The 27,898-nt window shown below is 45.0% G+C and overlaps 1 protein-coding gene and 2 long non-coding RNA genes across 8 annotated transcripts in view; 1 reads left to right on the top strand and 2 right to left on the bottom strand.

The window, feature by feature from the left end:
* LOC133492503 (uncharacterized) overlaps nt 1–17,699 on the bottom strand; it is a 239,532-nt gene extending 221,833 nt beyond the window's left edge. The window contains exon 1 of the long non-coding RNA XR_009792657.1: nt 17,567–17,699. This is a non-coding gene — a long non-coding RNA (uncharacterized LOC133492503). The remainder of the gene's footprint in view (nt 1–17,566) is intronic.
* LOC133492499 (cadherin-18) overlaps nt 1–21,956 on the top strand; it is a 57,651-nt gene extending 35,695 nt beyond the window's left edge. The window contains exons 5-12 of the mRNA XM_061804772.1: nt 2,686–2,853; nt 2,914–3,101; nt 3,346–3,599; nt 5,097–5,233; nt 7,068–7,192; nt 9,173–9,290; nt 17,585–17,836; nt 21,303–21,956. Coding sequence (XP_061660756.1) covers nt 2,686–2,853; nt 2,914–3,101; nt 3,346–3,599; nt 5,097–5,233; nt 7,068–7,192; nt 9,173–9,290; nt 17,585–17,836; nt 21,303–21,817 — 1,757 coding nt within the window. The 3' untranslated portion in view covers nt 21,818–21,956. The remainder of the gene's footprint in view (nt 1–2,685; nt 2,854–2,913; nt 3,102–3,345; nt 3,600–5,096; nt 5,234–7,067; nt 7,193–9,172; nt 9,291–17,584; nt 17,837–21,302) is intronic.
* LOC133492502 (uncharacterized) lies at nt 17,690–25,350 on the bottom strand. Of its 6 annotated transcripts, XR_009792653.1 has the most exons (5): nt 25,148–25,350; nt 24,467–24,542; nt 22,897–23,006; nt 22,511–22,567; nt 22,043–22,435 (listed from the first exon to the last, which is right to left on the bottom strand). It is a non-coding gene; the product is annotated as an uncharacterized LOC133492502 (long non-coding RNA). The 6 variants fall into 6 exon arrangements; XR_009792655.1 differs by lacking the exons at nt 22,043–22,435; nt 22,511–22,567 and adding an exon at nt 17,690–17,829 and having other exon boundaries at nt 25,148–25,346; XR_009792656.1 differs by lacking the exons at nt 22,043–22,435; nt 22,511–22,567 and adding an exon at nt 17,696–17,832 and having other exon boundaries at nt 25,148–25,346.
* Between the last annotated feature and the right edge of the window lie 2,548 nt (nt 25,351–27,898).

Here is a 27,898-nt window from a genome sequence, read left to right on the forward strand (position 1 = left end):
GTCAGAACCCCGCCGGCTGGCGACAAATCATAAACATTGAGCTCACAGGTCACTCGGCTCACAGTTAATGAGGCCGGGAGACTTCTGGAGTACTACACGGCCACGCCGCGATGATAATGCCGCGACGAGCCGAAAGAATAAAGACGGCGAGAAGGACGGAGCGAGAAGGAAACTGAATTAGTATCTTTTTTCGCTCGCGCAATTTCTGTTCTTTTTGAAGGCCGTAATGCCGAAAATGACACTCTTCAGTCACGTGACGCGGACGACAGCTTCCATTAAAAAAAAAAAAAAAAAATACCTTGCTGCCACTCGAACGAGAAACAAGCAAGGATGCCGTGGTTTAGCCATTGTTGACATTTGAAAAAATGCAAATTGCACAAGAAAAATCCATAGTTTGGAGTCTGGTTTAAAATTAAATAGGTCATGCAAAATTATGTGACATCTGATGAAAAAAAATAGCGCATTTTTATTTTCGAGAGACTAGAATGTAATTGAATTGTGTTGCTATCAAAGCGCGTATGACGCGGATATATACACCGACCGATTCACCGCCGACGAGCGTGGCCAATCAGGCGGGCCGTGACAGGCGACACGCAAGCAAACTCGTCGCCGGTGCGTCTTCATCCCGCTGCCTCCTTGACCCATTTTTTAATGACTACTGCGCCTGCCGGGATACGGGGATTACTTTCCATCTGCGGGGTCCTGATGCAGGAAGTGAGGCAGAAATGACCTTTGGAGCCTCGTGAAAAGCGCTTTCATTTAGTCACTTTTGTAAAGGGGAAATTAGGCTTGTCCGGAATTTTATTGATATGAATAGCATGAATGAAATGGATTAGCCGGGACCCGGAAAAGCTTCAAGTTGGCACGCTGTCCTGATTTTATTACAGTAGATCAACTCCATGCTATAATGTAGTCCACTCTGCGGTTCGAGTTCTACTTCCTGCATCAGATCCCATTAGATTGGGAATTTGTACCTAATGAATTGGCCTGTAGGTATCATCATCGACCCGAGGCCGACATCAAATGCCGCGTATTTTAGTGAACGTTTAGGAAACCTTCTAAAACCCGAAGAAAACAATTATTCCAACAGAGAACTAATCCAGTCTTGGAATATTTCAGGCTCCACCAAAATCACGGTTGGTTTGCGTTATTGCGCATGTTGTATATGGATGGCCATGATCCAGAATTGGAATAGCCCAGAGGCTTGGTTTTTGGTTGAACTCAACTTGCAAGTACGGGTTTTGACCTGGCCCTAACCCTGAAATGCCCTAAGATACCACAAGAGGCCACCGAACCCTTTCTTCAAAGAATAATGCTGTAATTCGTGTCGAAGCCTTACAATGAAGTGATACAGCTCGACTGGGAGACAAGATTTGTATGCCAGGAGGTTTAGTCTGGGTTATCAGTGGCCGCTTTTTTTCCCACGTAGTAGCGTTCGCACTTGTGTAGTAAGAGATTTAGATATTAATGTTGTAAAAATGTGGGCTTGCAGTGCATTTCAAGCCATTTCAATGTAATGTAAAGAAGCAACGGCCTGTCACAAGAACTGCTGAGACAGTTCTACACAGCGGTCATCCAATCAAGCAGGATCCTTTCGGACCAGTCACATCCTGGCCACCAGTCGAAACTAGCAGCCTTTCAAACAGTTGGATGTTTCGAGATCACGGTCTGTGGGATACTTAGGGTTGAACTATAAATCTAGGCAATTTTTCCATTCTTTGTTTTTTTTTTTTTTTTTTTTTGCATTTCCAAGAGAACGAGGTCCCCCCTGTAACGGAGACGAAATTTACAGTATCGTCCCGTCGAACAATCAGTGGTGTCAGCAGGGAGGAGAGAGTGGCAGGCGTTCCCCATCACACGGCTATCAACGCCGTGGCATTTCCTCCCGGCCCTCGCTGTCCCCTCAGCCGAGCGTGTTATCGCGGGGGTTCACAAGTTCGACGGCTGCCGGATAGGCGCAAGTGCGTGGGAAGGGGAACGGTCAGATTTAGTACTTGGGGGACAGAGGTTGCGAGTCTTTGGACGTTATTACATCTGGTGCTGGAGAAATAAGGCTCTCATTGGCGCTCACGCGAAAAGCCTCAGCGAGAACACGTGAATTCCACTTATTGCACTCAGTAAATCAACGCGGGTCCTTCTTTGGCAGCCTCTATCCAGGTAATACTAAGGAGAAATTGCCGCATTTTTCCACCTGCACAATGATGTAGGTTTAAACGGGAGCTGGAGATAAAGAAAAAGTCATTGGTTCAATGCTGAGGAATCATTGAAAGTCATGAAATGCGAGGCAAGGCCTTGACAACGAGGGAAGCCGGAGTGAAGGCGGCTCACTCGGAGTGATTTGTGTCTCGTGTACTCCATCGTGCGTAGTTCTGTTCAGATATGATTACTGTTGTCAAATGCAAATTATGAGGAGGTATAAGTCACCCCGTGGACAGCCAAATGGATGAATGAATGGACGGATGGATGACAATGTCAAAAGGCGTGACGGTATCACAAAGCAGAACTTGGAGAAAATCTGTCATTTCAAACTTTGCCGGTGAATAGAACCTCTAAAGTTACATTTTTATTCCGATATGCGCCAAAAGGATTCTTGCTCTTTACGTTTCCAAACCCATCCACACATGCACATGATACTCTGTGGAATAGATTAGCCACCGCGTAAGAATAACCGGTCTCTTGTTGCAGGGACCATCAGGACTGCCTTAGCCAATATGGACCGTGAAGCCCGGGAACACTACATTGTGGTCATCCAGGCCAAAGACATGGCAGGCCAAGTCGGCGGCCTCTCCGGGTCCACCGTCGTCAACGTCACGTTGACCGACGTCAACGACAACCCACCAAAGTTCCCGCAAAGTACGTACCCGTCGGTCTGGTGGGAATTCTGTCTTGTAAAATCACAATCTCCATCCGCAGAAAACTACCAGCAGTACGTCCCCGAGTCGGCTCAGGTCGGGAAACCGGTGGGGAAGATTAAAGCCAACGACGACGACTTGGGCGTCAACGCCGACGTCAAGTACAGCATCATTAACTCAGAGGGGGCCAACATGTTTTCTATTGCCACTGACAAAGACACCAAAGAGGGAATTATCACCCTCAGAAAGGTAAACTTGGAAGGTGCCCAGTAAACTTTTGACTACGCGGTGTGGAATAAAGCAGCAATGACCAATTAAGAAGACTGGACACAATTTTTAAAATTATTATTATTAATTACAAGAGAACAAATCAATTCTGTGAGGTGAGAAATCAGGTGCACCTGCTTGTGCCTCTGTAAAATTGTCAGGTTCTCCGACTGCAGTTGACCAATACCAGTCATGAGCATTCAAATTTTCAATTTTGTCCCATCAGCCACTAAACTACGAGAGGAAGAAGACGTACACGCTGCACATCGAGGGCACCAACACGCATGCGGATCCTCGCTTTTCCTACTTGGGCTCCTTCAAGGACACAGCCATGCTTAAAATCACCGTTGGGGATGTGGACGAAGCACCAGTCTTCTCTTTGGATTATTATATCATGGACGTGTATGAGAACTCACCAGGTGGAACGGAGGTGGGAGCCGTTACGGCCCGGGACCCCGACAGCAGGAACAGCCCCGTCAGGTATGACGTGACCTAACCCTGACCCTAAATCCAGATAATGTGTCTACGCCGATCTTCCCCAAACCTTTAAACGCTTCCACCACCTTCAATATCCCTGCAGACTTGGAAAAACCACTTTGGGAGTAACGATCCCTAATCCTAAATTTGAGGTAGTTTATCTTAATCCTAACTCTGGTTGTACTTGCGTAATTCCAAACCACGAAATCCTACACAGAATTCCCTGATTCTGGGAATACACAACCATAACAACAGAGAATCCCTCATCCTAACTCTCATGACGGGAATGGGAAGTCTAAACCTGGAAATGTCTCTGTTATTCTTTCATCCTAAATATGGAAACGCCATCTCGAAACACAAACCTAGAATTCCCGGTCTGCACAAGCGAAGCGAGTCATGACCTTTTTGTGGCGCTCCCAACTCTTGTGGTACGATGTCAGGCTGGAAGACTCACAGTTCGGCGTTTCCTTTTTTCTGCCCCTTCTTTCGCCGTGAACATTTCCGCAAACGATTTCTTTTGTTTCCCGGTTGAAGGGACCTGCGGGCGATACAACAGCTGAGCACATTTGTATGCGCTCTGCACCCCAGTTTGTGAGGCGGCGCAAATGGAAAAGACAGATCGCGCCCCCGAGGCGGCGGACTAATCTGAGATTTCACTGTGCGCAGGTATCTCGTTCCGTGACACTTGTGCACGTGTTCCACTCGCAGCCGATGCCGTGCGGGCGTTAATGAGATGACGTGCGGCTGCTGCCGCTTTGACAAGACGCTGTCGCATTTTTGGATCACTTCACAGCTTCTTGGAGTAGGAAGCTTTTTACGAACAGCGGGAGACCTGTCTTTATGTCGTCGTCCTCCGTGTCGACGTTGCCAATGTCTGACGCTACGATTTCTGACGCCGATGGCTCCAGTCGACTTTTATACACCGCGTACCGGCTTGAAAGTCTATTCTGGTGTGTCTAGCTTTGTTTTAGGTCTTCTGGAAGTAAACTCTCTCTGTGGACGTATCAACACGCCACGCTGCGCCAAGCACCCCACCAGAGGAAGCCAAACGTGACTTCCCTCATTGAACGCCAGCTAAGAACAACGGCAGCAATGCAAAGTGAAACTTTGTTGTCCAAAAATGTGCCCACATCAAATAACAATAACTTTTGTTCTTCACTGAAGTTGCACGCACACCAACGCCAAGACATTTTACAACAACGTGTCGTAATACTTACGGCCGGCACGCTACAAGATTGCGTAAAATGTTTAAGCGAAAAATGAGACCGGCGGTACAGTCAAGATTCAAGTACGATGAAAGTACAAGTAAAAGAGCAAGAGTGAAACAGAAATGTTTTTGTTCTCTGGAACATGGAATTGACAAAGCGTTCCTTCTCCTGTTATCCCCCCCGTATCGCTCTTAGCATCGACTAGGGGGAGGAAGTCAACCTGGTGGAGTCGACCTGACGCCCGACGACTGCGTTTACATAACATTCGGCGCTGACCGATTCATGTATTCAGGTACTACATGGACAAAGAGGAGGCGCACCCAGTCTACTTCCGCATCGACGAGCTCAGCGGGATAATTAGGACGACCCAGCCGCTGGACCGCGAGGACTCCGCCTGGCACAACATCACCGTGATGGCCTCGGAGGTCGGTAGGTACCCGGCGAGTGAAATGCAACGCAAAAAAAAAAAAAAACTATTGCGCCCGTGCAAACGCGGCTTCTGTTCTCATCGAGTTTCCGAGCGTTGATGCAGCAAGACGATACGATCACTAAAGCGGGTAAATATTGCCAGTCTGGGCGCTTTAAGCGTGAAATTTACAATTGTGTTTCTCGGGGATGAGGGGGATCATTTACATATTGATTAGAGAGTATTCAAATCGGATCAGGCGCACTCTTCCTTATAAGTGACAAGCAAAATCAAATTAGTCCCAATTGTTCAATGTCCTTTCATACAGTAACAATTAATTCAATTAAAGCAGGCCCCCTCTAACTTTAGCTATCAGGTAACTTGGCTAATTTGTAATCACAATTAGGCAAATCCCCTGCCAAGCGACGCCGCCACATGCTAATGCTTCATTATCTCCGCCGTCTGCCATTTGCATGCGGCTGCGCGCCTCCATTCAAAGGCGCCGGCCCAAAAAAAAAGCAAACCTTGGAATGAATGGGCAAGGACGCATAAAAGACCGGCAGGCAAAGAAACAGAGGGAGTGAAAAGCGACGAAAATGTGACAAATACACCTCGGGCGCAACCTCTCATACAAATATTTGCTTAACGCAACAACAGCACCGATGTGACCTTTTTAACTCCCGGTTACTCTTTCGTTCTTTCGTTATCGCCGGTTGGCAGGGGGCAGGTTTTCCGTGCAAAAAAAAAAAAAAAAAAAAGTAACGCGATTCTATACAGTACAAAAACGCTCAGTGTTTTCATAAAGTTGGGACGGAATATGATAATAATAAACCAGTGGCTTCTCTAGTCAAGTTGTGCCAGCGTTACTTTGTGCATCGAACACCTTCTTTCGAATGGGTGTACGTATATTTCGAAAGCATATGTTTATTTAGGATTTATATGTTGAGAGTTTGAGGTGGAAATTGATTACAATACGATTTGATGTATATTTATCTTCAATCTGTTGAGCGTTCGCCAAGAACATGATTATTTTTCCTTCTGTGGGTTTGTTTCTTTGTACGTCTGTCTGCGTACACTACACGATATATTTGACAAGATTTGTAAATTCGTTTTGAAAACTCGAAGGATTTTTTTTCCTCGGGTACGCTCAACTTAGTGCCATCATTTTTGGAATGATGAGGAAACCTACGGTGCATCGCTTTTAGAATTGCTGGAAATATAAAAAGTAAGACCTTTCAAATTTGGGTATGCAAACATGTCGGAAGTTGAAACGTAGTTCTGCTAAAAAGTAAAGAAACGCTTTCGTGTCGTTTGACCAAGGAGGGAAGATTGTGAAAATGGGCTGAATTAGCCATCTTTGAGCCTTCTTCTTGAGTGGCCTACTTTGAATGTGTCAAGTCATTCGCCAAAACAAAAAAACAAACAAAAAAAAATCTCAAGTGAGCTAAATTTCTTTGAAGCACGCTAGCTGTCTGTCATGTACATTTCAACAGGCAAATTGCCGGAATTTCAGACATAGCATAATAGAGGGACTGCCCGACTAATTGAATATTCTGCTCCTGGAAATATTGGCACAGATATTATCTTCTGATATTAAATTGATAGTGTAGTTGTACTCGACAAAGCAGGCTAGCCGTTGTGTTCTGCTGAGAAGCTAACCCAACATTTTACACATACCTGTAAGAAAGATTCTAAAAAGGTCTCCCGAGAGTGAGGGTCGGCGCGTGAGGTCTACCGGCAGCCGGACAGGGAAAGCCGAGGGTGTTAGCGTACCAAAAAAAAAAAAAAAAAAAAAAAAATTACACGGCTGACCTTTTTTTCTTTGATATTTGTGTTTCCCCCGGCGCGTCTGACCAGACAACCCCGGGCTCCTCAGTTACATCCCGGTCACCGTGCAGGTGCTGGACGTCAACGACAACGCGCCGCAAGTGGCCGCCGCCGACGAGAAGGTCATCATCTGCGAGAGCACGAGGGCCGGAGAGGTGGGTGGCGCCGTCCGCGGTTTTTGTGCGTCGCCGGCGAATTGTAGGCCCCTCTCCGAACCCTTTAGCGTTTGGTCTTTCCGCGGTTTCGATTGTCAATTGAAAAACTGACAATGAAAGAGTGACTCATTATTATATATACACACACACACACACACACACATATATATATTTTTTTTATTATTAATTATTATTTTTATTTTATTTTTAATTTAACGGGGGTATCCAGACTTTTTATTGCAAGTTATGCATTCAGAAAATTAAATATCCATTTCGACATGCTTCAACTACTTTATCATGCAATGATGCACCAAGAACTGTGTACAGTACACAGTAGCTACTGGTTTGTGACAAATAAAAAGCTAATATTATGTACTTTTACTTCGGCTCTTCACCAAACTTGGGGATCACATAAACAATTCAATATTAAATTCAGTCGCTGTCCTTTAGCGCATTTCCAAATTTACCATTTTTAATTTGACCCTAAAATTGAAATGAAAAATCCTGATGTCATCATCAAATCACTCTTTTGTGTGTGTTATATTTTAAAAAAAAATAAAATTACCCATTTTTTTTTTTTTTTTTTTTGGGGGTGGGGGGGTTGATTGCCCATTGAAAATGGAAAGAAATGATTCTCGGAGTTGACGCTCGTTCCAATTTGCTCTCACTGCTCTTTGAGTCATTCAAATTAAGCAGCATTCTCCCCCCCCCCCCCCTCTCTTTTTCTGGAGATAGAGAGCAATCAGTCACACGAAAATGGCTGAGAGGCCGACTCGCTGCCGGAATAGAATGCCTAAAAAAAGAAAACCTCATTTCTAATCATTTGAAGCCAGTTTTGGGACAAGTTTGAATTAAGGTTTTTCCGCTAAATGACGCCGTGGCTTTACTCCGGATTAAGTGCGAGCGACGACTTTGTGTTCAAAGCTCGGCTGCGCACGTTCAGGAGCGCAGGCAGTTTGTATGTTTGACTTCACGCAGCGCCGAACGTTCCCGTGGGTCAATTAAGGAGATAGCCGGCGTCAATTCACCGCAACCCGCAGCTAAACCTTGTTTGATTTGCATATATTACAGCTAAGTATAAACGCAATCATCAGGGAGTCCTCATTCAACAACAACAAAAAAAAAAAATTGCTGAAAGGCGTGACAGGTGAGGATTATTTAGTTCTGTCTGTTACATTGCAAAATATTTCACCATTACCAGTACTGGAATGGAAATAATTGATTCTTTGACGATTAGGAATTTTATCAATCGTTTGGAACCGATTGTTCAAGAACTTGGGAGCAATTGCGGCCGAATGGGAGAAACCAGCAGAGGCAACTCTTGATTTATATTTATATGGACTTGATGAAGGAAGAACATGATTAAACGTGCACGTAGAACAACTCGGAAAGATTCGACCATCCACGGTTCCTCCATTAGTATCGACTGCTATCCGAAATTTCAGTCAAAGCAATTCCGTTGCTTCTTCACCGTTGCTTCCAATTAAGCTTCATAATGTTTATTTATTGTATCATGTCAGCCTCGAGCACGACAAAGAACACCCAGTATGACAAAATAGACATTTAGAGCATAGAAAGACAAGTACAGAGAACCAAAAATGATACTGATTTCATGAAAAGGTGTCATGTTTAAGGATTATTCACGCCACTGAGTAACGTTTGACAGATCAGCAGAAAGCCGCTAGAGCCGAGCCCAAAGATGGAGTTTGTTTGCCGTGTCTTCCCCGTAAATCACGTTTCGTCAAACTCATAATTGGACGTAGTGCACCGGGAGACGGCCAAAGACGACGCACAGAGGAACAAAAAAAATCTCTCGGTTGAAGAGAAAAGCTCTGCCGGCGGCGTGTTTGCCTCCTGAGGTGCCTGTCACCAGTCTCGCACCGTCGCCAATTAAAAGCAACTCAAGTTCGGTCGTTTGGGCTGAGAGGACGGCCGGTATTGTTTCCGCTAATGATCTCGTCTCGCTGTACCCGACGTCAGGTGATCCAGACGGTCGGCGCCGTGGACAAGGACGACTTCGCCAACGGACAGCGCTTCTCCTTCTCGCTGCCGAGCCAGATGCCGATTAATCCCAACTTCACCCTGAAGGACAACGAAGGTACTGGCGCCGCGCTGTCGCTTGTGTTTGCATTTCTTACGAGTTCCCGCCGGCCGTCACGCCGGGGCGGCGGCTCGCTAGCTCGTAAAAATATCTGACGTTGTCGTCGGCTTGACATCTGGATCAACGTAGCATTTTTTTTTTTTTTTATTGCATTGGTCGCATTTTTAAGACCGGCAAATGACAAATTTAGTATTATGTAACAATTTAAGGATATATATTTATGATGTCACCTTGGCAACTCCAACTGAACACTTTTTAACCACCCGCCTGAGAAACTGAACCTAAAAATGCTGTTTGTTCATCGTAGCCGTGAACAACTCAACATTCCCATCCTCGGAGGCCGAAATATCATTTTTGGGGGTCTCGGCTCCCCAGTCGGGGGCAGACGGCCGGGCGCTCACGCACGTGCGCTTGTCAAATGGATTAGCGGCGCTCGCGCTCTGCTACTCCCCCCCCCCGAGCGGCGAAATTTGCGTGGATCCAACGGAAGGTGTTACCATGGCAACCCTCAGTGCAGAACACCTCGCTTTAGGTGGGACTGCAGTCATCGGGAGGCTCACGCTCGCGCACTCCCAAGACCGCTTTGTGGGCGCTGTTTCGATCCTTCCTGTGCCGCTGCAACGTTATTACGGGTAACATTTATGCATTTGATTTGTTTGACTAACTACTACTTATTTTTCTCACAATATTTATATTCTAAATGTATTTCAATTCATAGTTTTATTAGGTTGGCGATCATTTTCTAAGGATTTTTCAAAGATTGTTTCATTGTTGTGCAAAGCAACAACAAAATACATTTTGAAGAATAGTCCATATGATATTCTAAATGTATTATACTAAGGACTGATTTTTTTTTTTTAATATCCAAGTACAATATATTAGTTTACGGCTATTTTGTCCTGGTTTAAGAGCCTCGTTGTACGTAATTCCACGGCTTGTTTCAGAGAGGCCCGCAAATTGTTTTTCGGCACCCTTGGCTGATTACCCAAATGTCAAATTTTCAAGAACATTGAGAGAAAAGTCTCCGTACGGTTATTAAGGTGACATTACAATGTCACGGCACTGTCCTCGCCAGACGCACTGCTCGTGTGATGTGAGGTAAAAGGGGAACCAAAATAGCTGGGGTGACTTTGCCATTCACTCAAAGGTAAATCAAATCACAAGATGCGCAGCTCAGGACGGCGACGGCGGCGGATCGGGTGCGTCGGATAATAAATGCCTCGTCGGGCTGTTCTTGTTTGTCCTCCACCTGGGGACGACGAAGAGGCTGCAGTCACCGAAGCCATTTGAGCCCCAATAAAAGCGGTTTGATCGCGTCAGGCGGCCCCAATTAAGGACACGGGTTGTGCAGTCCTACTCCGTACACTTGTGAACCCGAATTTAAAGTTGCTTAAGTATAGTTTACACACACAAACAAAAAAGCTGCGTCAATGTGAAGGGAAAGTTCTGACATAACACTGAAAGCCAAGCCCTAGCATTAATCACGTAACACTAACCCGGTACTAAGTACCCAGTACCTAACCTCAACACTAACACTTGTTTTGAACACTCTACCTATGCCCTAACCCTAAACCCCAAGCGCTGACCCTAACCCTAAACGCTGATCTGAAGGTGGAGGAACAAAGTCTGAACCTGAATCATCTTTACTGGCTTAGTGATGCAAGAGACAAACAAGTAAAGAAAGCGTGGTATTGTTCCACCTCGGCGGCCTTTTACAGCTTCTGCTCGGGAAGAAGCCGCAAGAGTCTGTCTGCGGAGTTCTGTTGAGCCTGCCAGATGAAGGATGCGAGAAGAGATTTTTCCCAGGGTGAGATCACGTCTCAGTCAGGATTTTCCCCAGCAGTCCTTCAGAATAGGCACCGGATATTGATGTATGGGGACAGTCGTAAACTCTACTTTGTTGGCATTTTTTTAAGGATGCAGTTAATATTTATCGTCCTGTTCAGGTCTTGGGAAATGCTGAGTCTTTATATCCCCACATTTGACAAGGGACTGTTTGAACATGTGAGGGATGCCTACGTCTGTCCACTGTCATCTTCAGAGCCTTGAATTTGTTCAGATCCGAGCCTTGCCAGAGAAGCAACCATTCCCACACCAAGTGATTTGTTGCCATAGTGGATGAGTGCGATAATTCAGAAAGCCTTTCCGAGTTCTGTCTTTTAGTCTGACTCATGCCTTCTAAGTCCAGTCTAGTTTGCCCAACGATGTCAAACAACAGCTGTGTTCTTAGCGTTAAGCTGTTTCAACTCGATGGAGCCCACTGGCTTTTCTGCATCCGCGCTGGCACCAAAAAGACGCCGTTTGAGTCCTAAAGTGGTCCGCGGCCGCCCCCGCGGATTAGAAGTCCTTTGCCACGTCGGCCAGAGCGACACAATGCGGCACGCCGTCGACAACCGGCGTCTCGTAATTAAAGTAAGCTCCTCTCGGAGCAGCACAGAGCAGTTTCCTCACCGCCTTTTATGTGGCAGCCGACCAACAGTGGCTTGCCGCTCAGTGGCGGGCTCTAATAAAAAAAAAAAAAAAAAAAAGAAGCTTCAGTTGTTGTCCGACTAAGAAAAAAAAAAAAAAAAAAATCTCTCTCAGTCATTCACACCGCTAAATCTCTCATGACCTCCTTTCTGCCGCAGATGCTTGGTGAGACTCCGCCAAAGTGTTTGACTTTACTTTCTTCGCGCTTGTTTGTGTAACTGTCATCGGGATTATGTGCGCGGACCAACGGGGGTGAATTCCATTCAAGCGGGACCAGGGGCCAAGGACGAGATAGACGGAAGAGGCATTTCATGCTGCCGGATCGGCCGCGACGTTTGCTTCCAATTGCGTATCGCACGTGTGAAGAATGCGTCGCTGTTGTATCCTGAAGTCGACAGATCTTTGCTTTCCTAATCCTCTGCTGACACGACGGTGATGATTCTTTGATTGTTCGACACATTATGCAATAGAAAGGCACACAAAACCGCTTTGTCGTAAAGAACGATTATTTTTTTGCCACTCAAAATAAGATTTTACTTCGTTTTTAATCCTTGACTGAGCAATACGGCTTTAAAATATGAGCCCAATATTTTTTTTTTTTTTTCCGAAAATGCAACTAACATTTTTTTATAGCTGACTTTTTCCAAAAGAACATGATCAGGTAAATGACATTCAAATGAAATTTTGCTATTTTCACTTCCTGGGATTAGTGAAATTAGGCCTTGACATAGAATGCACCAAATAAGGAGTTTACTAAGTTGGTCAGAAGCTCAGACAGCACCTTGGGTCAAAGGTTTTGGTAAAACACTGCCTTTGCCATTTATGAATCGGCAGCATGTACTTGGCAATGTCGAGCGTGATTGACGGGCTTCATTCATCTCACACATATTTCCGAGTAGGAATTCAACTCCCTAGCTGCTTTATTAAATAAAATATTTGCTAGCGAGGTTGGATATGCGTTGAACCACTATAATAAATGTACGTGTGTACGTATTGCATTTAGCATCTTTTGGTAATGCAGCTTTTGCCATTGCAATTTCAAGTTACATAATCTAATAGGTTAAACGACAATTAAGCGCAGAATAATCAAGTGATTATCTCCATCTGTGTTTTAGCAATTTCCACGATTATTTCTCCCACTTTGGCAAAGTTGACTTTTAAGAGGGAGCCATTAGCGGCGGCGTTCGTCGTCTCTTAAATGTCAACGTTGCGCTGACGAAACCACGCCGGGGCCCGGGTCAAACACGCTGGCGGCATTAAAGCCGAGCAACTCTGTCAAACGCTTGGTGACTAACTCGCAGAGGTAGCAAATGTACAGGCGCGTGTTTAAAAAACGAAAAAGAAGAGAAAAATACAAGTAGTTATTCAACTCCTTTACTTAAACACCCTACAAAGAGAATTCAAAGATTTGTTTTTTAATACTTTGTACGTGTTTGAAGATGATTGCCGATAACCTACAAAGACTGAGATCGATGTGCTCAATTCTGGGACAATCACGTGAAATTGTTTTCACCATATCAGGTGTTCCTTTTAATTTTATAATTTTTTTTTTTTTTTTTGGTGCATGGCTAAAATGGCCCCCGACGACGACTCGGGCGTCCATCAAGAGTTTGTCCTCCAGTATTTTGACAAAGATTTGTTCTTGCCAGGGTTTGTGCGGTACAATTGTGACATACGGTTAGCTAGCTAGCTATTACCACACTCCAAAAATTGTATCTTCCCTTCAGAAGGTCCACTGACTTTAGAGCGCCTTGTTGTTGGCCGTGAGTGCATGCACGTCATGGGGAGAAGGCGCAAGACTGAGGTCAGAAACAACTGAAAAAGTACGATGTGATAGCTAGCGTATCAGATATACTTCAGCCACCGGAAGCTTAAACGGATATATTTTCATAACTCAAACGTAGTTATGTGACAGCAGAAGCAAGATGCCAGACAAAGTAGCATCTATTTTTCATGGTTAGCATTGGTGGTATTACACCCGACGATAGGTAAGAACAAAAACTAACTCGTGATAACAAAAAAAATGTAGTCAAGTACAGTTTTAAAAAAAAGTACTTTACTGTCCACTGCTGCTCGCTTCTACATTACAGTTCCTGTGAAGCAAATGCCACTTTGTTCTCTTTATCTGTCACTTCGGGATGACATTTCTCATTAGAAGGTGACGAAAGCGGGGCAGTGATCTTTGAATAACCCCCCGCCGCCCGTGCATAAATAGATCAATTGATTTAGGGAGCGATCTCTTTCCGTCGTGCATACTAATGGGTCGTTTCACATTGCCGCTGATTGCCGCCGTTGCGGAGAAGAGCTGTCAAGGCCATTGATGTGCAGGACATTTAATTAGCCTTTGTGTCAGTCATGTGCATGGTTGGGGGTGGGGGTAGGGACTGGGGGTTGGGGGGGGGGGTCTTTTAATGCATCCAATCGCCGCAAAAAAGGGCAGAGAAACCTGTCGCTTGTTCCTTTGCTCGTCACAAACGAGATGTTGCTTCAACGGTTAACAAGACAAAATGCGAGGCTTTTCATATGTGTAAGATTTCATTTTGGAGGCGCATTTAACCCATTCGTGGGCAGCGTCCCATTTTTGGGATTTTCACGCATTATAATTTCATCTGAAGACATAACTTGGTATCAGGAGAGGATAACCCGTCGGTCAAAGTTAGCAGCAGTTTTGTACACTGAGCAGCTAATGAGCTGCTAACTCCCACCGCTGCCAGTGGGCAACCAAACCTCTCTCGACATCATCTTGAGAGGTTTACCACCCTTCTTCATACCTTCAGTGGAATTTTTCATTGGCTATCAAGCTGCGGTCGACGCCAATCGGTTCCGGAAAGAGCCCAAAAGTGTGCGGATCGGAAAAAACTTGTCGGTTTTACGAGCTGTGTAACTGCTTATTCACGAACAAGTAGTGGTTTAATGTATCTTCGTAAAGGACAGAGCTTTTACATAATTAGACTGTGCCAAGCGAGTGTGATATTTTTATCCTCCGAACTAAACCTCGGTGGGTGCCGTCGTCTTCCTGCGGCGCTTTAATGTCCGCTTCAGCACATCCTGGGAGGGGGGAAAAAGTCCTCCGTCCACTTGAGTGAGCGCTCGCCGAGCCAAATGTGTCCTCAGTTTAGTTTCCCTCCTTCTTCTCCTTTCTTGCACACCCCAACCCCTCACGGTGACTTTTTTTTTAATATGTGGACTGCCGCTCGTCAGACCTGAACATGATGTTATTGTCCCGTTAAAAGTATGTATCGCCAATTTATGAGCGTAATCACGCGAACCTAACCCTAACCAAGAAACAATGACAACGTTTTTTGTTTTCTCCGGTGGCTTCCACGTAGTGTCCAGGTAAAAATTTCATGTGTACAGCATTGGTATGTAATTTTCTGGCTAAGAAATGGGCATACTATATATTTACATATATATGCTCCTGGCATCCCGCCCAGGCTGGGGGTGGCCAGCCAATTAGTCGGCACACACCCGCACCTTGTTTCGGCTGATTACGCCCGGTACTTGTAGGATATAGATCGTTGAGGTTCATGCCCCGTTCCAGCACTCTCGTATCCCTGATCGTCAAGCCGTGTGTACCGACCTTCGCCTGTTCTCCGAACGACCCCGTAAGCCTGACTCCCTTGATACTCCTGCCTGCTTCGATCGTTCTCCCGTGTACCGACTCCCGCCTGCCCGCTGACCTGCTCTCTCCGCCCGACGTCCCAACTACCGCTGCTGCACCTGACTGCCTGCCCGATCCCCGACCATTGAATAATAAACGTTATTCCCGATTTGCATCTGCGTTTCACGTTTACTCCTGCATTTGTGTCCTACCACCGTTCCGATGGGTCGTGACAGATATGAGGTGTTTTGGACTTGCCTGCTTTTATTAAAGTTTTCTGGCTATGCTATTCAGTGGTCAGCGTCATTTTGCAGTTATGCTACTGTAGATGCATGCAATTATTTGCCCAGATATTGGACATGTTTATTAAATGTTTTCATGTCATGTTCCGAGTTTTGTTTTTGGACTTTGCTTTGATTCAGTTTTGGACTTTGTTCATTCCGTGTTTGCTTTCTAATGGACATACTGTACGTGGTGTTGTAGTAGACGGCAGCATATGCTTTCATATACAGTATGTATTTTTCAGGCGAGTGAGTGGACTGCCATGGCTTGCAGTGGACAAGAAATGGGCTTGTATATACAGTCGGGCAGATCACGTGATGTTTTGTTCGGCTAGCGATTGGACATACGTCGAGAGCAAAATATGCCGCCGCGGTCCCAAAGATGATGATGTAGTGGTGCTTGAAAATGCACAGCAGGAAGTGACACGCAAGTAGGTCTACTGAAAACCTTTCACGAGATTGAGTCGCTCTCAGGAAGACCATCTACCGCCTGGCTGACAACGCGCACACCGCCGTTCTAATTATTTACGGCCGGCCGTCACGCCGCGGCGTTAATCAGCAAGCGCGCGGCCTCCCGTCCGCCCACCTGCGCCTCGCGTGCCCGGCATTGATGTGCGGCACCCGCTTTGTGGAAAGCGTGAACGAACGCACGCGTACGAGCGCACGATTGGGTGCCGATGAGGCGGCGAAGACAAAAGAGACGGGGGATGATCGTTCGGTACGCTCGACAGCTTGTGAGCAACTCAAAGTAGGACATTTCAGGCGTGTGAATCGTCAAACCCACAAATAATTGATGCCCATTATCATTGCATTTTATTTTGAACTCCAAATAGTATTGTTTTTTTTGTTTGTTTCAAAATTGAAGAATAAAACTGGGGGGGGGGGTGAATATCTGCAAAAAAAATAAATGGGAAAACATTTTTTAATTGGTGACCCCGTGGGTTCTAGTCCAGTGTACACAGAATGACTAGAAATGATCCACTGTCAACTCCAAGTCGATGGAAGACCAAAGAAAAGGTTGACGGACGTTGAGGGGGAGGACATGAGGACAGTCGGTGTTAGATGGAAAAAGATGACACCCTGTGGCGACCCCTAACGGGACAAGCCGAAAGACAAAAGAAGAGTACAGTACAAAAGAAAACTACAGGACCGAACTGTGCAGTGAATAGTAAAAACCAGTAATTGACACTGCACTGCAAAATGAGGACAAACTGGAAATCATGGACAGTTGCACCTCAAAGTCCTCATTTATGTCCTTTGCACGGTTGTAGTCTGTGTTAGAACACACACACACACACACTGTCTGGATCCTCTCATCTTCCGAGTCTTATTTGCAAGCACACTCTTCACGTCCCCCGGCCAGCTCCGTACCACCCGCCCGCCAATCCACCCACGCGATACGGCGAGTCCGGCCCTACTAAAGCTTTAAGTGCACGTTGCCGCTGTCCGTCGTGGCAATTATTCACGCAAGATTGGTCGGGGAGGTGAAGTCTCCGAGCGCGTAGGGGGTGTTGCCGGTATCCATACAATCCGATCTATTTCGAAAGCTCTACTCGTGGGTACCCCTTAGAACTGAGCGACAGCCAATCACTTTCAGACTCATCGACATTTCAAGCAGGGGGAGGAAGAGTACCTTTTAGGCTAGCTAACGGCACGTCCCGATAACTGGTGATTCTAACACAAAAGGCGCTTCAGTTCTCACCGAGGAGGGGAGGGAGGACTCGTGCCGGTTTGCTGAGGTGGGACACAAGGTTACAGAGCTAACGCTGTTTGATGCAATAGCGATGCGATTGAGTTCTACGTATGCTAGTTCTCAATCTTGGGTAATTAACGTGTCAGAGGCATAAATTGTGGCTATAGCCATTTACACCCGAATCAGTTGCGTGAAAATGATCCCAGGTGTGGCATTTTTTGTAACTGACCTTGTGTCGCCGTCGCAGACAGCACCGCGTACATCGTGGCCCGGCGGCGGCGCTTCAACCACCTGACGCAGGAGCTGTACGAGCTGCCCGTGGTGGTGTGGGACGGCGGCGAGCCGTCCCTGAGCGGCACCAGCACCCTGACGCTCCACGTGTGCCCGTGCCAGCGCCACGGCAAGATCCGCATGTGCCAAGGCGAGGCCTTCCTGTCCTCGGCGGGCCTCAGCACCGGAGCGCTCATCGCCATCCTCTTGTGCATCATCATTCTGCTGGGTGAGATGGCAAAAAACAACAAAAAACAAAAAATAAATACTCATTCTCTGGACTTCAGTAGAAGCGCAGTAATCAGCTCAGGACCATCTCTGCAATCCAGGAAAAAAATTATTTTGATATTTTTACTCCCTGTGTCAACTCACCAAAAACCTTAACATGGCTTAATGTCTCAAAAATCACCCATTCATCTCAAATTATCTGAAAATATCTCAATGAAATTGTCAAAATATTTTATATCAACACGGGCCCTTGAGGAGCTGATGATTCTCGTGTGGCCGACAAAAATTTACCGCAATCTATATACATTTGTAACATTAGACATTATAACTATTGCACTAAAAGTACACATTTTTCACAGCCCATTGGTACCTCTATACATTTATAAAATATGGAAGGCTTTTCTTTATTCATTTTGCTTACACCTGTGTAATACAGTCAAATTCTTGGGGGTGTGGAGGTTTGTGTTTTCACAAAATATATTATGATCTGTTTTTTTCGGCTCATTCATGACATACAATTTCCATTCTGATAAGTTGGGATGTGGGCACAAAAAAAAAAAAAGTTTCCGTTTTTGAATAACTTACAAGGTGCTCATACTGAGGACAAAAAAGAAGCAGGAAGACGGCATGTAATACGAGGGCAAAGGCCAACGAGATGGTTGCAGAATGTCAGGCAAGGTCGCGCGAGACGGAGGAGGAGGAGGGATGAGTGCACTTTTAAAGACACAGGTGGGATTCGGAATGAAGCCGGCAAGAATCGGGGGGGGGGGGGGGGGGGGAGGCCTGAAGGGCAGAAAAACAAGAGGGGGAGGTTGTGAAGGACGCGGCAAGAGGACAACACGAGGGGAGGACAGAGCAGACCGGGAAAGACCACTCGGTGCAGTCCACAGCAACTTTCTGCTACTTTCTCTAGCAACCACCTTGCTCAATAGAACTAAAAAAAAAAAAAAAAAAAGTCATAAAACAGTCAGCGGCACAAACGTTCATAGTGAACATGTAATCGGATTAATACGATTCCTCTTCTCAGCGGTCGTTAACAATTGCCACCTCGCACAATACAAACAAACACACCAACTCAAAATAATCCAGTCAGAAAATACAACGCAGAGCTCCAACACGTCCCGACGATCCACATTCATGCGATCCCCAAATTGCTCCTCTACGCCGGTTTTGTCTCCGCTGCCCACAACCGAAGACGACAACTTTGCAGAAACCCGCCCACACAAAGACGACGTAAATTTAAAGTTGTGACCCCAAAAGTTGCGTGATGTAATGCGAAGGAATTGCCAAAGACGTCGAGAAACATCCGGCGTCAGCTCGTCCCGTGTGCCCCGCCGGGCGTTTCGGAAACCGGACGTGATGCGATAGAACGCGCGGTGCCAGCCGCTGTCTCGGGACGTTAGCGCGCGAGGGTGATGCATATTCACGCTGGCTTTCCTCAGTCCGAAGAAAAATGTAAAAAGGCACACTCCACCTCGCATCTTTCATCACAGACGGGATCAGAGCGGGAAGGACGCCAACGGGTCGCGGCGGCGGCTCCCCCCCTCGAGATTGAGTGCCGAGAGGGGACAATGTAGTGAAGCCGAAACGTCAAAGGAGGCGACGGATGCGGGCCGCACCTTCAACAAGGTCACGTTCAAGTACTTCCAGTCAACACTAATCCGCGACAAACCTCCGCCATGCGCAATAATAAATTACGACAAAACGTTGCCGAAGACGCGGGCGCCCGCTGCATGTACGTGCCAAAGATAACGTGATGGCTATTGATTTGTGATAACTGCAACCTTGCACGCCACAAAACAGTCGCTAAAGTCAAGTAGTCACGGATACCTCGTGTAAAACGGCAAAAAAATAGCAGCACTAGCGACACCAGACTAGCGGCAATGATCTGCGGCTGTGATTGGTTAATCTGAAACCTCGGTTATTAAAATTTTGCGGCAAACTGTGACAGCGATATACGGTATAGCACCGATTTATTCTTGTTTCTTTCACTAATTGTTCCTGACGTCTTCCGGTTTGCACAATAACAAAATAATCCAGACTCCCAAAAAAAAAAAGTCAATTTAGTGATATTGCAACTATAATGTCAGAAAAAAAAAACTTTGAGAAGCGGCGTGCTCGTGCGAAAGCTCGACTCTTCCTTATCTCGCTTTTGCACTCCGCCGCTGTCGTCATCTTCAAGCATTTCTTATCAACAGCCGGCCTGCTCATATCACAGCACGTTGGAGTGAAATCTGTTGTTTATCCATTGTTGAGACGCCTCTTATGTCATTTAGTTCATCAAAAAATAATGTATCTGAAGTCGCCTTTTGATTTTGATGAGGTGGATTAGTCTACGATGGGCGTGCATTAATAAAGCGGAATGATTTCCCGGCTTCGTGGTAAATAAACGGTGTTTATTTCAGCAAATGGGGGCTTTATCTCGTACTTACGTTAGCCGTCGCTAAGCAGAAGATGCACAACAACTCACGATAACGTGGATTGATACGGCCCGGTTTCTGGCCGTCAAACGTCTTTCCCTCCCATCCCAGCGCGCGGCGTAAATTAGCAAAAACAGATGACGACGAGGCACGCGCGGTTGTCAAAGAGGCAGCACGCGTTAAAACCGTCAGCTGACGCCTGTTATTGATTTACAACTTCTCCACGCTCGGCCACTTTTTAATTGTCCCGTTCGAAAAAAAATCTGATTAATATGCACATTAAAAAAAAAAAAAAAAAAAAATCAGCATGTGTTTACGAGCCACAAGGTTTGTGTTGTGAATTAATGCGCACTTTGTTCCTAGCATTAGCATGAACAACAGCAGCAGCTGTACTTTTAATGGGATTGTATCTAGTTAATTTAACGCAGAAGTCACAATTATTTGTAGCGAGCGCTCGACAAGCCCCGGAGCCCAACAATAACATAAAACATAAATACATAAAAACGCGAGACGCGTAATGCTAATGAATAGTGATGCAGTGCTTGGGACGCAATCCTTGCTTGTCGTTCATAATTATTGCAGCTTTGCGCAATAGAAATACCAAAAAAAAAAAAAAAAAAAAGGAAGACCAGAAATAATTACCGGGGGGTTGAGGGGGGTGCTGTACACACATGACACAATTAGTCAAACAGGTCACATATACACTTGCAGTGTCTAACGGAGTCACTATCAGAATAAACTGAGCAAGCACAAATATAATAACATCTTTATTAGTCCCACATGGGACATTTTGCAATCTAATTAAAAGACACTTTTAGGAGATTCCATATTGCCCATTTTCACTTTTGGCCATCAAGAAATGAAATTGGAGGCTATCCTACGACGCTTCTGGAAATGCTCGCTTCAAGGTGGTTTTTTTTTTTTTTTTTGGGCCACCCCCAGTTGAGGTCTATCGTAAAACTGATACATAAAACAATGTAATATCTTGCTGTATCCCAGCTTGGGTGTCATCATCGTTTTGTTTTTTTTTGATCTTGTGTCCCTTAGCCATCGTCGTTCTGTTTGTGACGCTAAGACGCAGCAAGAAGGAGCCGCTCATCATTTCCGAGGAGGACATCCGCGAGAACGTGGTCACCTACGACGACGAGGGCGGCGGCGAGGAAGACACCGAGGCCTTCGACATCATCGCCCTGCGCAACCCGGCCGCCGCCGAGGAGCTCAAGTTCCGGCGGGACGTGCGGCCGGACGGCAGGCAGCTGTGCGGCGCCGGCGGACTCCGCGGCCGTCGGAGCCCCTCGCTGCAACTGGACGAGGTGGACGTGCACGAGTTCATCAAGCAGAGACTGGTGGAGGCCAACATGGACACCAGCGGGCCGCCCTACGACTCGCTGCAGACCTACGCCTACGAGGGCCAGGGTTCGCCCACGGGCTCCATCAGTCCGTTGGACTCTCCGCAGACCGCGCAGTCGGAGAAGGACTATCGCTACCTGGACGACTGGGGGCCTCAGTTCCAGAGATTGGTGGAACTCTACGCAGAAGCAGAACTGATCCTGAAGACTTAATGTGCCACTTCACTACTACTCAGATCAAACCAGACTGAAAACCTTTTGGGATCTTTGCCGACATAAAGAAGTAGCGGATCTACTATCCAGTGGTTTTTACCATCTGAACCGAGAGGGGGCGGGGGATGTTTTTTTTTTTTTTTTTTTTTTAAATCCTGGCTCTTTGAGGTGGAACTACTACGAGGAAGTGATTTTGAGAAGAAAGAACAGCACTATAGGGCAAAATGAAAAGGATATTTTCCTTGTGTATATTTTTTATTGCTCAATAAAGTTGCAATATCCACGTGGGTGGATATTACGTGAGAAATTGTACGCTTGTCTTCTTCCCGCATCACGCTTTCTGGATCCCGCCAGATCAGCGTCTGTCCTTTTTAATCCACGTGGCCTTTTAAAGACGTCCTCCGACGCGGGCCGTCATCCGGACGCGCGCCGTCGTATTCTCCGCAGCTTTGGAGTTAATTAAGGAGGTCTTTTTTTTTTTTTACAGCCCGTGAGGGTTTACGGCAGGAATATTGCAACGGACGGGAGTAACGAGGCTCCGCGGGGCAGTAGCGGAGGCGAGCCGGCGATCTCGCGCCCGACGGAAGCTGGCGAGCAAACGATCTTCACGGCGGAGGCCTGATGAAAGCGTTTAAAGATTACCATTGTTGGACGACATCGCAGCTCCCAAAAGATTTGCATGAATGTGCTTACCACCAAGTCTGGAAGATATTATCCCATTTTTTTCCACAAACCTTGTCCAAAAATGACCTAAAGTGTACAACGGCTTGTTGATAGGCTTAGTGTTGCAAATGTCGCAGATATATTTACACTCCTGGATTTATATTCTTGACAAAGTCTTCATTTTTGAACGGGAAACAGATTCCAGTAAGCTCAAATTGTGCCTAATTCCGGTTGCTAGCATTTGTTAGCATAGAGTAACACTTGGCTATGTCGCAGTCCGTTCAATTTCATGTTAGATATCATCAAATTACATTTTTTTTTAACTAATGAAGTGAAATTTGATTATTTCCAAAGCATAACATGTTCAAGTCTGTGTACATGCTGTAAAAATTGAAAATCATTGCCGAAGAGCTCACCTTGCGTAGCCTTTTTTCCCCCCCTGTCGCCGGAGTTTGCGGCGCACCCAACAACGTCGACGCCGGGCAAAAAAGTGCAACTTGGTTGCCCCACAAACGCTGAGGACTGTCTGAAGAAAAGACAAACGAGCAGCTCATGAATATTTGAAATCCGCCGCCTTTCTTTTCTCCCCCCGCCCGCGTCCCGTTTATCATCGTCTCCTCCCGTGTCTTTTTTCTTGTCACAAAGAATGTTGTCATGGCATCTTTTCTCAAGGTCCTTTAAGGCAGCCGTTAACAAAACGTGGCTGTGGCCCGAGATGTGGACGTAGCTTTAGGGGTCCGGAATATAATTCGAAAATATTTATGTTGGACCATTTTATTTAATAAGTCACACGGTAAATATGCGGAATAATAAACTAATTCAACAAAATGGAGAAATCCAATTACTCTTCACTATTTTAGCTTTGGGCCAATAAAAAAGCTGCAGTTTGATTGCGATAAATCATCACATAAATCTGACAACTCTGGATGAATGCAGCGATTTTTTTTTAAGTTCATAAAACATTTGCCGATATAAAATATTCACGTGAGAATAAAGTTTAAAAAAAATCAACTTTCCTCTCTTATTAAACTAACTTTAATAGTATGTATGACATTCAGACTATCTTTGCAAAAATATGACTTTAATCACTGACTTTTTATCTCTTCGGTCTTGGGAAAAAAAAATATGACTCCTTTCTTCCCGTAACATTGTAACTTTTCTTTCTCAAAATTAGGATTGTTTTTATTTGGTAACAACTCCCCCCCCCCCCCCCCCCCTCCCCTCAAAAAAACTGGCAACTTTTAAATTCCTACAGCATTTCGAGAGAAAATAATCCCAACGATATTGACACCTTTACAAAATAATACTAATTGTTCTCATAATATTGGGCAACATCTGAATTCCTATATTCAAATATTTTTTTTCCCCACGTACCGAAATAGTTTGAGGATCCCTGCTTTGAGGTAACCAAAGTCGATGCTGACAAGTTTACTTTTTCCTGGTTGTTGATTTCTTGAGTTCACTTTGTCTTTTCATAATCACGCAGGCTTGCGTTTGTCGCACGAAAATCAATCAGTTGCCTTGGGAAAAACAATCCTATAATTTGTCCCTGCGGGGAAGAATACGCAAAGAAAATCCGCCGTGCAAGGCCCGATTTATTCGCGGTATTTTCCCGCAATTCCAGCTCGACCGAATGCGACGGCAGCGGCTTGACCCCTCGGAAAATGGCCGTCCACGACATCACTTCCTGTTGACACAAACCATTGTTTAAGAGACGATTGTGCGTTTTCACCCATGAGTGGGAAAACTCATCCGTGGGCAAATAGTTGCTTGTAAATTCTAATTGGGGGCGCACACAAGTTTTGAGCTAAATTAATTAAAAAGCTCCCGTCGACTTTTCACTCGGGCGCCGAGTGTGTGGGAACCCAAGCGGGAGATAAGCCCCCGACACAACCGGAGGTTTACGCGGATTAAAGCGTCACTCCTGAAATAAAGATTTCATCCCGCCGAATCCACCGGCACCCATTCAGAGAAATTTCTCCTCACCAGTACGTTGAGTGCTGTCCAAAGAGGAAGGATGGATTTAAAAGACGGTGTCACTGGATCTCACTGGTCCGGAACCCTTACGTACAAACCAGAAAAAAAAAAATGGGAATTTTAATATCTGAATCTACCTTTCAAATGGTTTTCTCACAACAGTTGGATACAAGCTCCCTGGTTTATAAAGCTAACCCGACACAAGAACAGGGAAGGACATTTGGTACAGTCCAGTTTTCACAGATTATGTGGAGTTGTACAATCGTAGCGCCTCTCAAACATAAAGTATAATACTTTGACGAGAGGTCAATCAAATTTAATAACTCATGAATGAATTGAATAGTCAACACTCTCAAACTTTTCTTACAACTTTACTCTTATTCCCTCTCAAATAATATTTCGCCTTATGATTTAAGTTTATCCTAATTGAAATAACCTAGCGACCACATAAACTTTTTTAACTGTCTTGCAGATATTCAAATAACAGACCGAGTTATGTATCAAAAAGTGTGAACATTTGATCACAAAATCAAGGATGGAAAATCAAATATGTACACAAAACAGACAGCCATTCAAATAAAGTCAACATAACAGGTACACAATCATGCACACACGAGCTAAAATAATCCAAGATAACTTAATGGCACATACAAATATGAATACAGCCAGAAATACAAAAGAAATTCATACGGCAATGTCTTTGCTTGAAACGGCAGGAATGAAGAAAGTCGAGCCCGCTGCAAAGCTTTTTCCTGGTGCTCCAAAGCAGGCCTCGTTAGCGTTTACTCGTCGCAAGCCGTCCTCGTCTTCTTTCCATGTGCCTGTCACCTGTCATCAGCCACGTCTCAACCAGTTCTCTTGCATCACTTCCTGTCACCATCTTTGTCTCAAACAGTCCTCTTGCATCACTTCCTGTCACCATCCTCACCGCAACCCGTCCTCTTGCATCACTTCCTGTCATCATCCTCACCTCAACCAGTCCTCTTGCATCACTTCCTGTCATCATCCTCACCTCAACCAGTCCTCTTGCATCACTTCCTGTCATCATCCTCACCTCAACCAGTCCTCTTGCATCACTTCCTGTCACCATCCTCACCGCAACCAGTCCTCTTACATCACTTCCTGTTATCATCCTCACCGCAACCCGTCCTCTTGCATCACTTCCTGTCATCATCCTCACCTCAACCAGTCCTCTTGCATCACTTCCTGTCATCATCCTCACCTCAACCAGTCCTCTTACATCACTTCCTGCCCTTCTCAAACACTGATTATAACAATAACATGTCAAACAAAAGTATTTCTTTTCACAAATGAATAAAACAAATTTAAATGCAAATCCCTCCAAAAGGAAAATAAATCCAGCACACACTTTAATCATTGCTACCCAATTTCTTTTAACTTTTAACCGTAGCAATTTTTTTGAACTGGGTTACACAAAGTTGGTGTTTTAGGGGTTGGAACGCTCCAATTGCATTTCGATACGTTTCAACAGGGGCGGATGATGTGTGATTAGGGTTGGTTCTGCTTCGAGAACCGACTGGAACCAGGACAAACGTTTTCCATTCGAATTATTAACGTTTCCGTTCCAAGTTTCGATGCATACAGTCCAGAGAAGAAAATGGCGAAAACCAGCGAAGAAGAACGTGCACGAAATGTGTCTTTGGTGTCCTGTGGTGTCTTGAGGCCCTTTGGGTTGATACCCTTCAAAATAAAAGGCTACGAGCCAAATACAGGAAGTCAAGTTAAAACTTCCATACAAACACAAAACCATTTGATGTGATAAAACAGTCACAAATAATTTTAACTAAAGCTATATTTAGCTTTTAACTGAAAGATTAACTCAATTGAATTAGTGCCTTTGTGCCAAGTATCAAATGTTTATTTGAGTCCTGCTGGGAAAATGGATGTTCATAATTTGGACACCATTTTTTTTTTTAAACCATGCTAAAAAAAAATTTCTTTTGACCCAACTCACCAAGAGAATCAGAATCGCGAATCGTCTGGAACTGGAATCACAAAAATTGAAATAATTTGAGATACAAATATTTTGTATCTCAAGGCACCACTTTTGTTTTGTAAAATGAAAATTTACCCGATAAACACAATCCAGTGTGGAAACCACCAATTCTGTACAAAATGACAATAATAACACAGCACATAACGGTACCACACCCTGTACATATGTTGAGCGGTTTACAATCCATATTTATTGAATAACACGGCATTTTTAAAAGTATTTACTAATTAAATAATGATTATTACCTCAATGCATCCAGTTCGCTACATGCAGTATTCGCGAGTGAAACTTTTTTGTAACCTGACCCAAATGTTTGGCTTGTGAACTGAGGGAAGATTAAATCATATTTAAGGATTTGAGTGTGGTGGAGTGGCCAAAAAAAAAAAAAAAAAAAAACGAACTAAATAAAATTCGGCGTCTGTATTACGTTTAGCGTGATGAATGAAAAAGGCAACTCACCAGGATTCTAAATCTGCTGTGGGATTTTATTCTCTGTCAACACGTCGTTCAAAAGCCACCAAAAATACGCACGTGGCTCCGTACGGCAACTGCGAACAGTCAGACGCCTGAAGAAACTCGAGAATTTTGTTTATCAGGTCAAGGGAGACCATGCGTGTGTGTGTGTGTGTGTGTGTACGAGGTCGGAGTTTTTGGCATGCAGCTGCTTCGGTGCATCTTATAAATGTTCATAACTCCTGAGTGCGTGAAGATGATTTGGAAATAAACACATCAAAGCCCCGCAGAAAGCCTTTCAAATGCGAGCTCGCAGCCGCCATTAGACGATGTGTTTGCCTGCAAACTTTACGCTTCGGAATGTTTCTTTTCTTTTTTTTCGTGCCCATCATCGTTATTTATTATTATTTTTTTTTTTTTTTTTTGCATTTTTCACCAGTTATCTATTCCTCACTTGTTTCCTTATCAGCCCACAAGAGAAATTGAAAATGTTTTCAGGCTTCGAGTCTGAGGGTAGGGTAAAGTTTTCAAGGTGATTGTAGGTTTAGTGACAGACAGGGTGAGTGGTTTCAATTCAGGGTTTCTGATTAAGGTTAGAATTTTAAGATGGATTTAGGGTTGGGGTTAGGGTTCGGTCGGCGAGGACTCTCCCGGACATCACCGGGAGAAGTAAATGTACTCTCAATCCAGCCCCGGAGATCTGAGTCATGATCCAGATGTCCCTTCCCTTCTGAACTTTGAATCAATTAGTTCATGAGTTTTGTTTTTTTTTGTTTTTTTCCAGACATGATGTCAGAAAACTGCAAGCGTGGGAGCAATCGATTCCAGCACAACACACGAGAAGAAAATTCCAGTTTCTGCACTTTCAACTCATGGTTTGATATAATCCAGAAGTCTGAGGAAAAAGAACAAACCTGAAAACAGAAATAGTCCATTTGCAGTGACCAGATATTATATATTAAGTACCCAGG

This window comes from Syngnathoides biaculeatus, chromosome 19 (assembly GCF_019802595.1).
Source record: "Syngnathoides biaculeatus isolate LvHL_M chromosome 19, ASM1980259v1, whole genome shotgun sequence".
Lineage (NCBI taxonomy): Eukaryota > Metazoa > Chordata > Actinopteri > Syngnathiformes > Syngnathidae > Syngnathoides > Syngnathoides biaculeatus.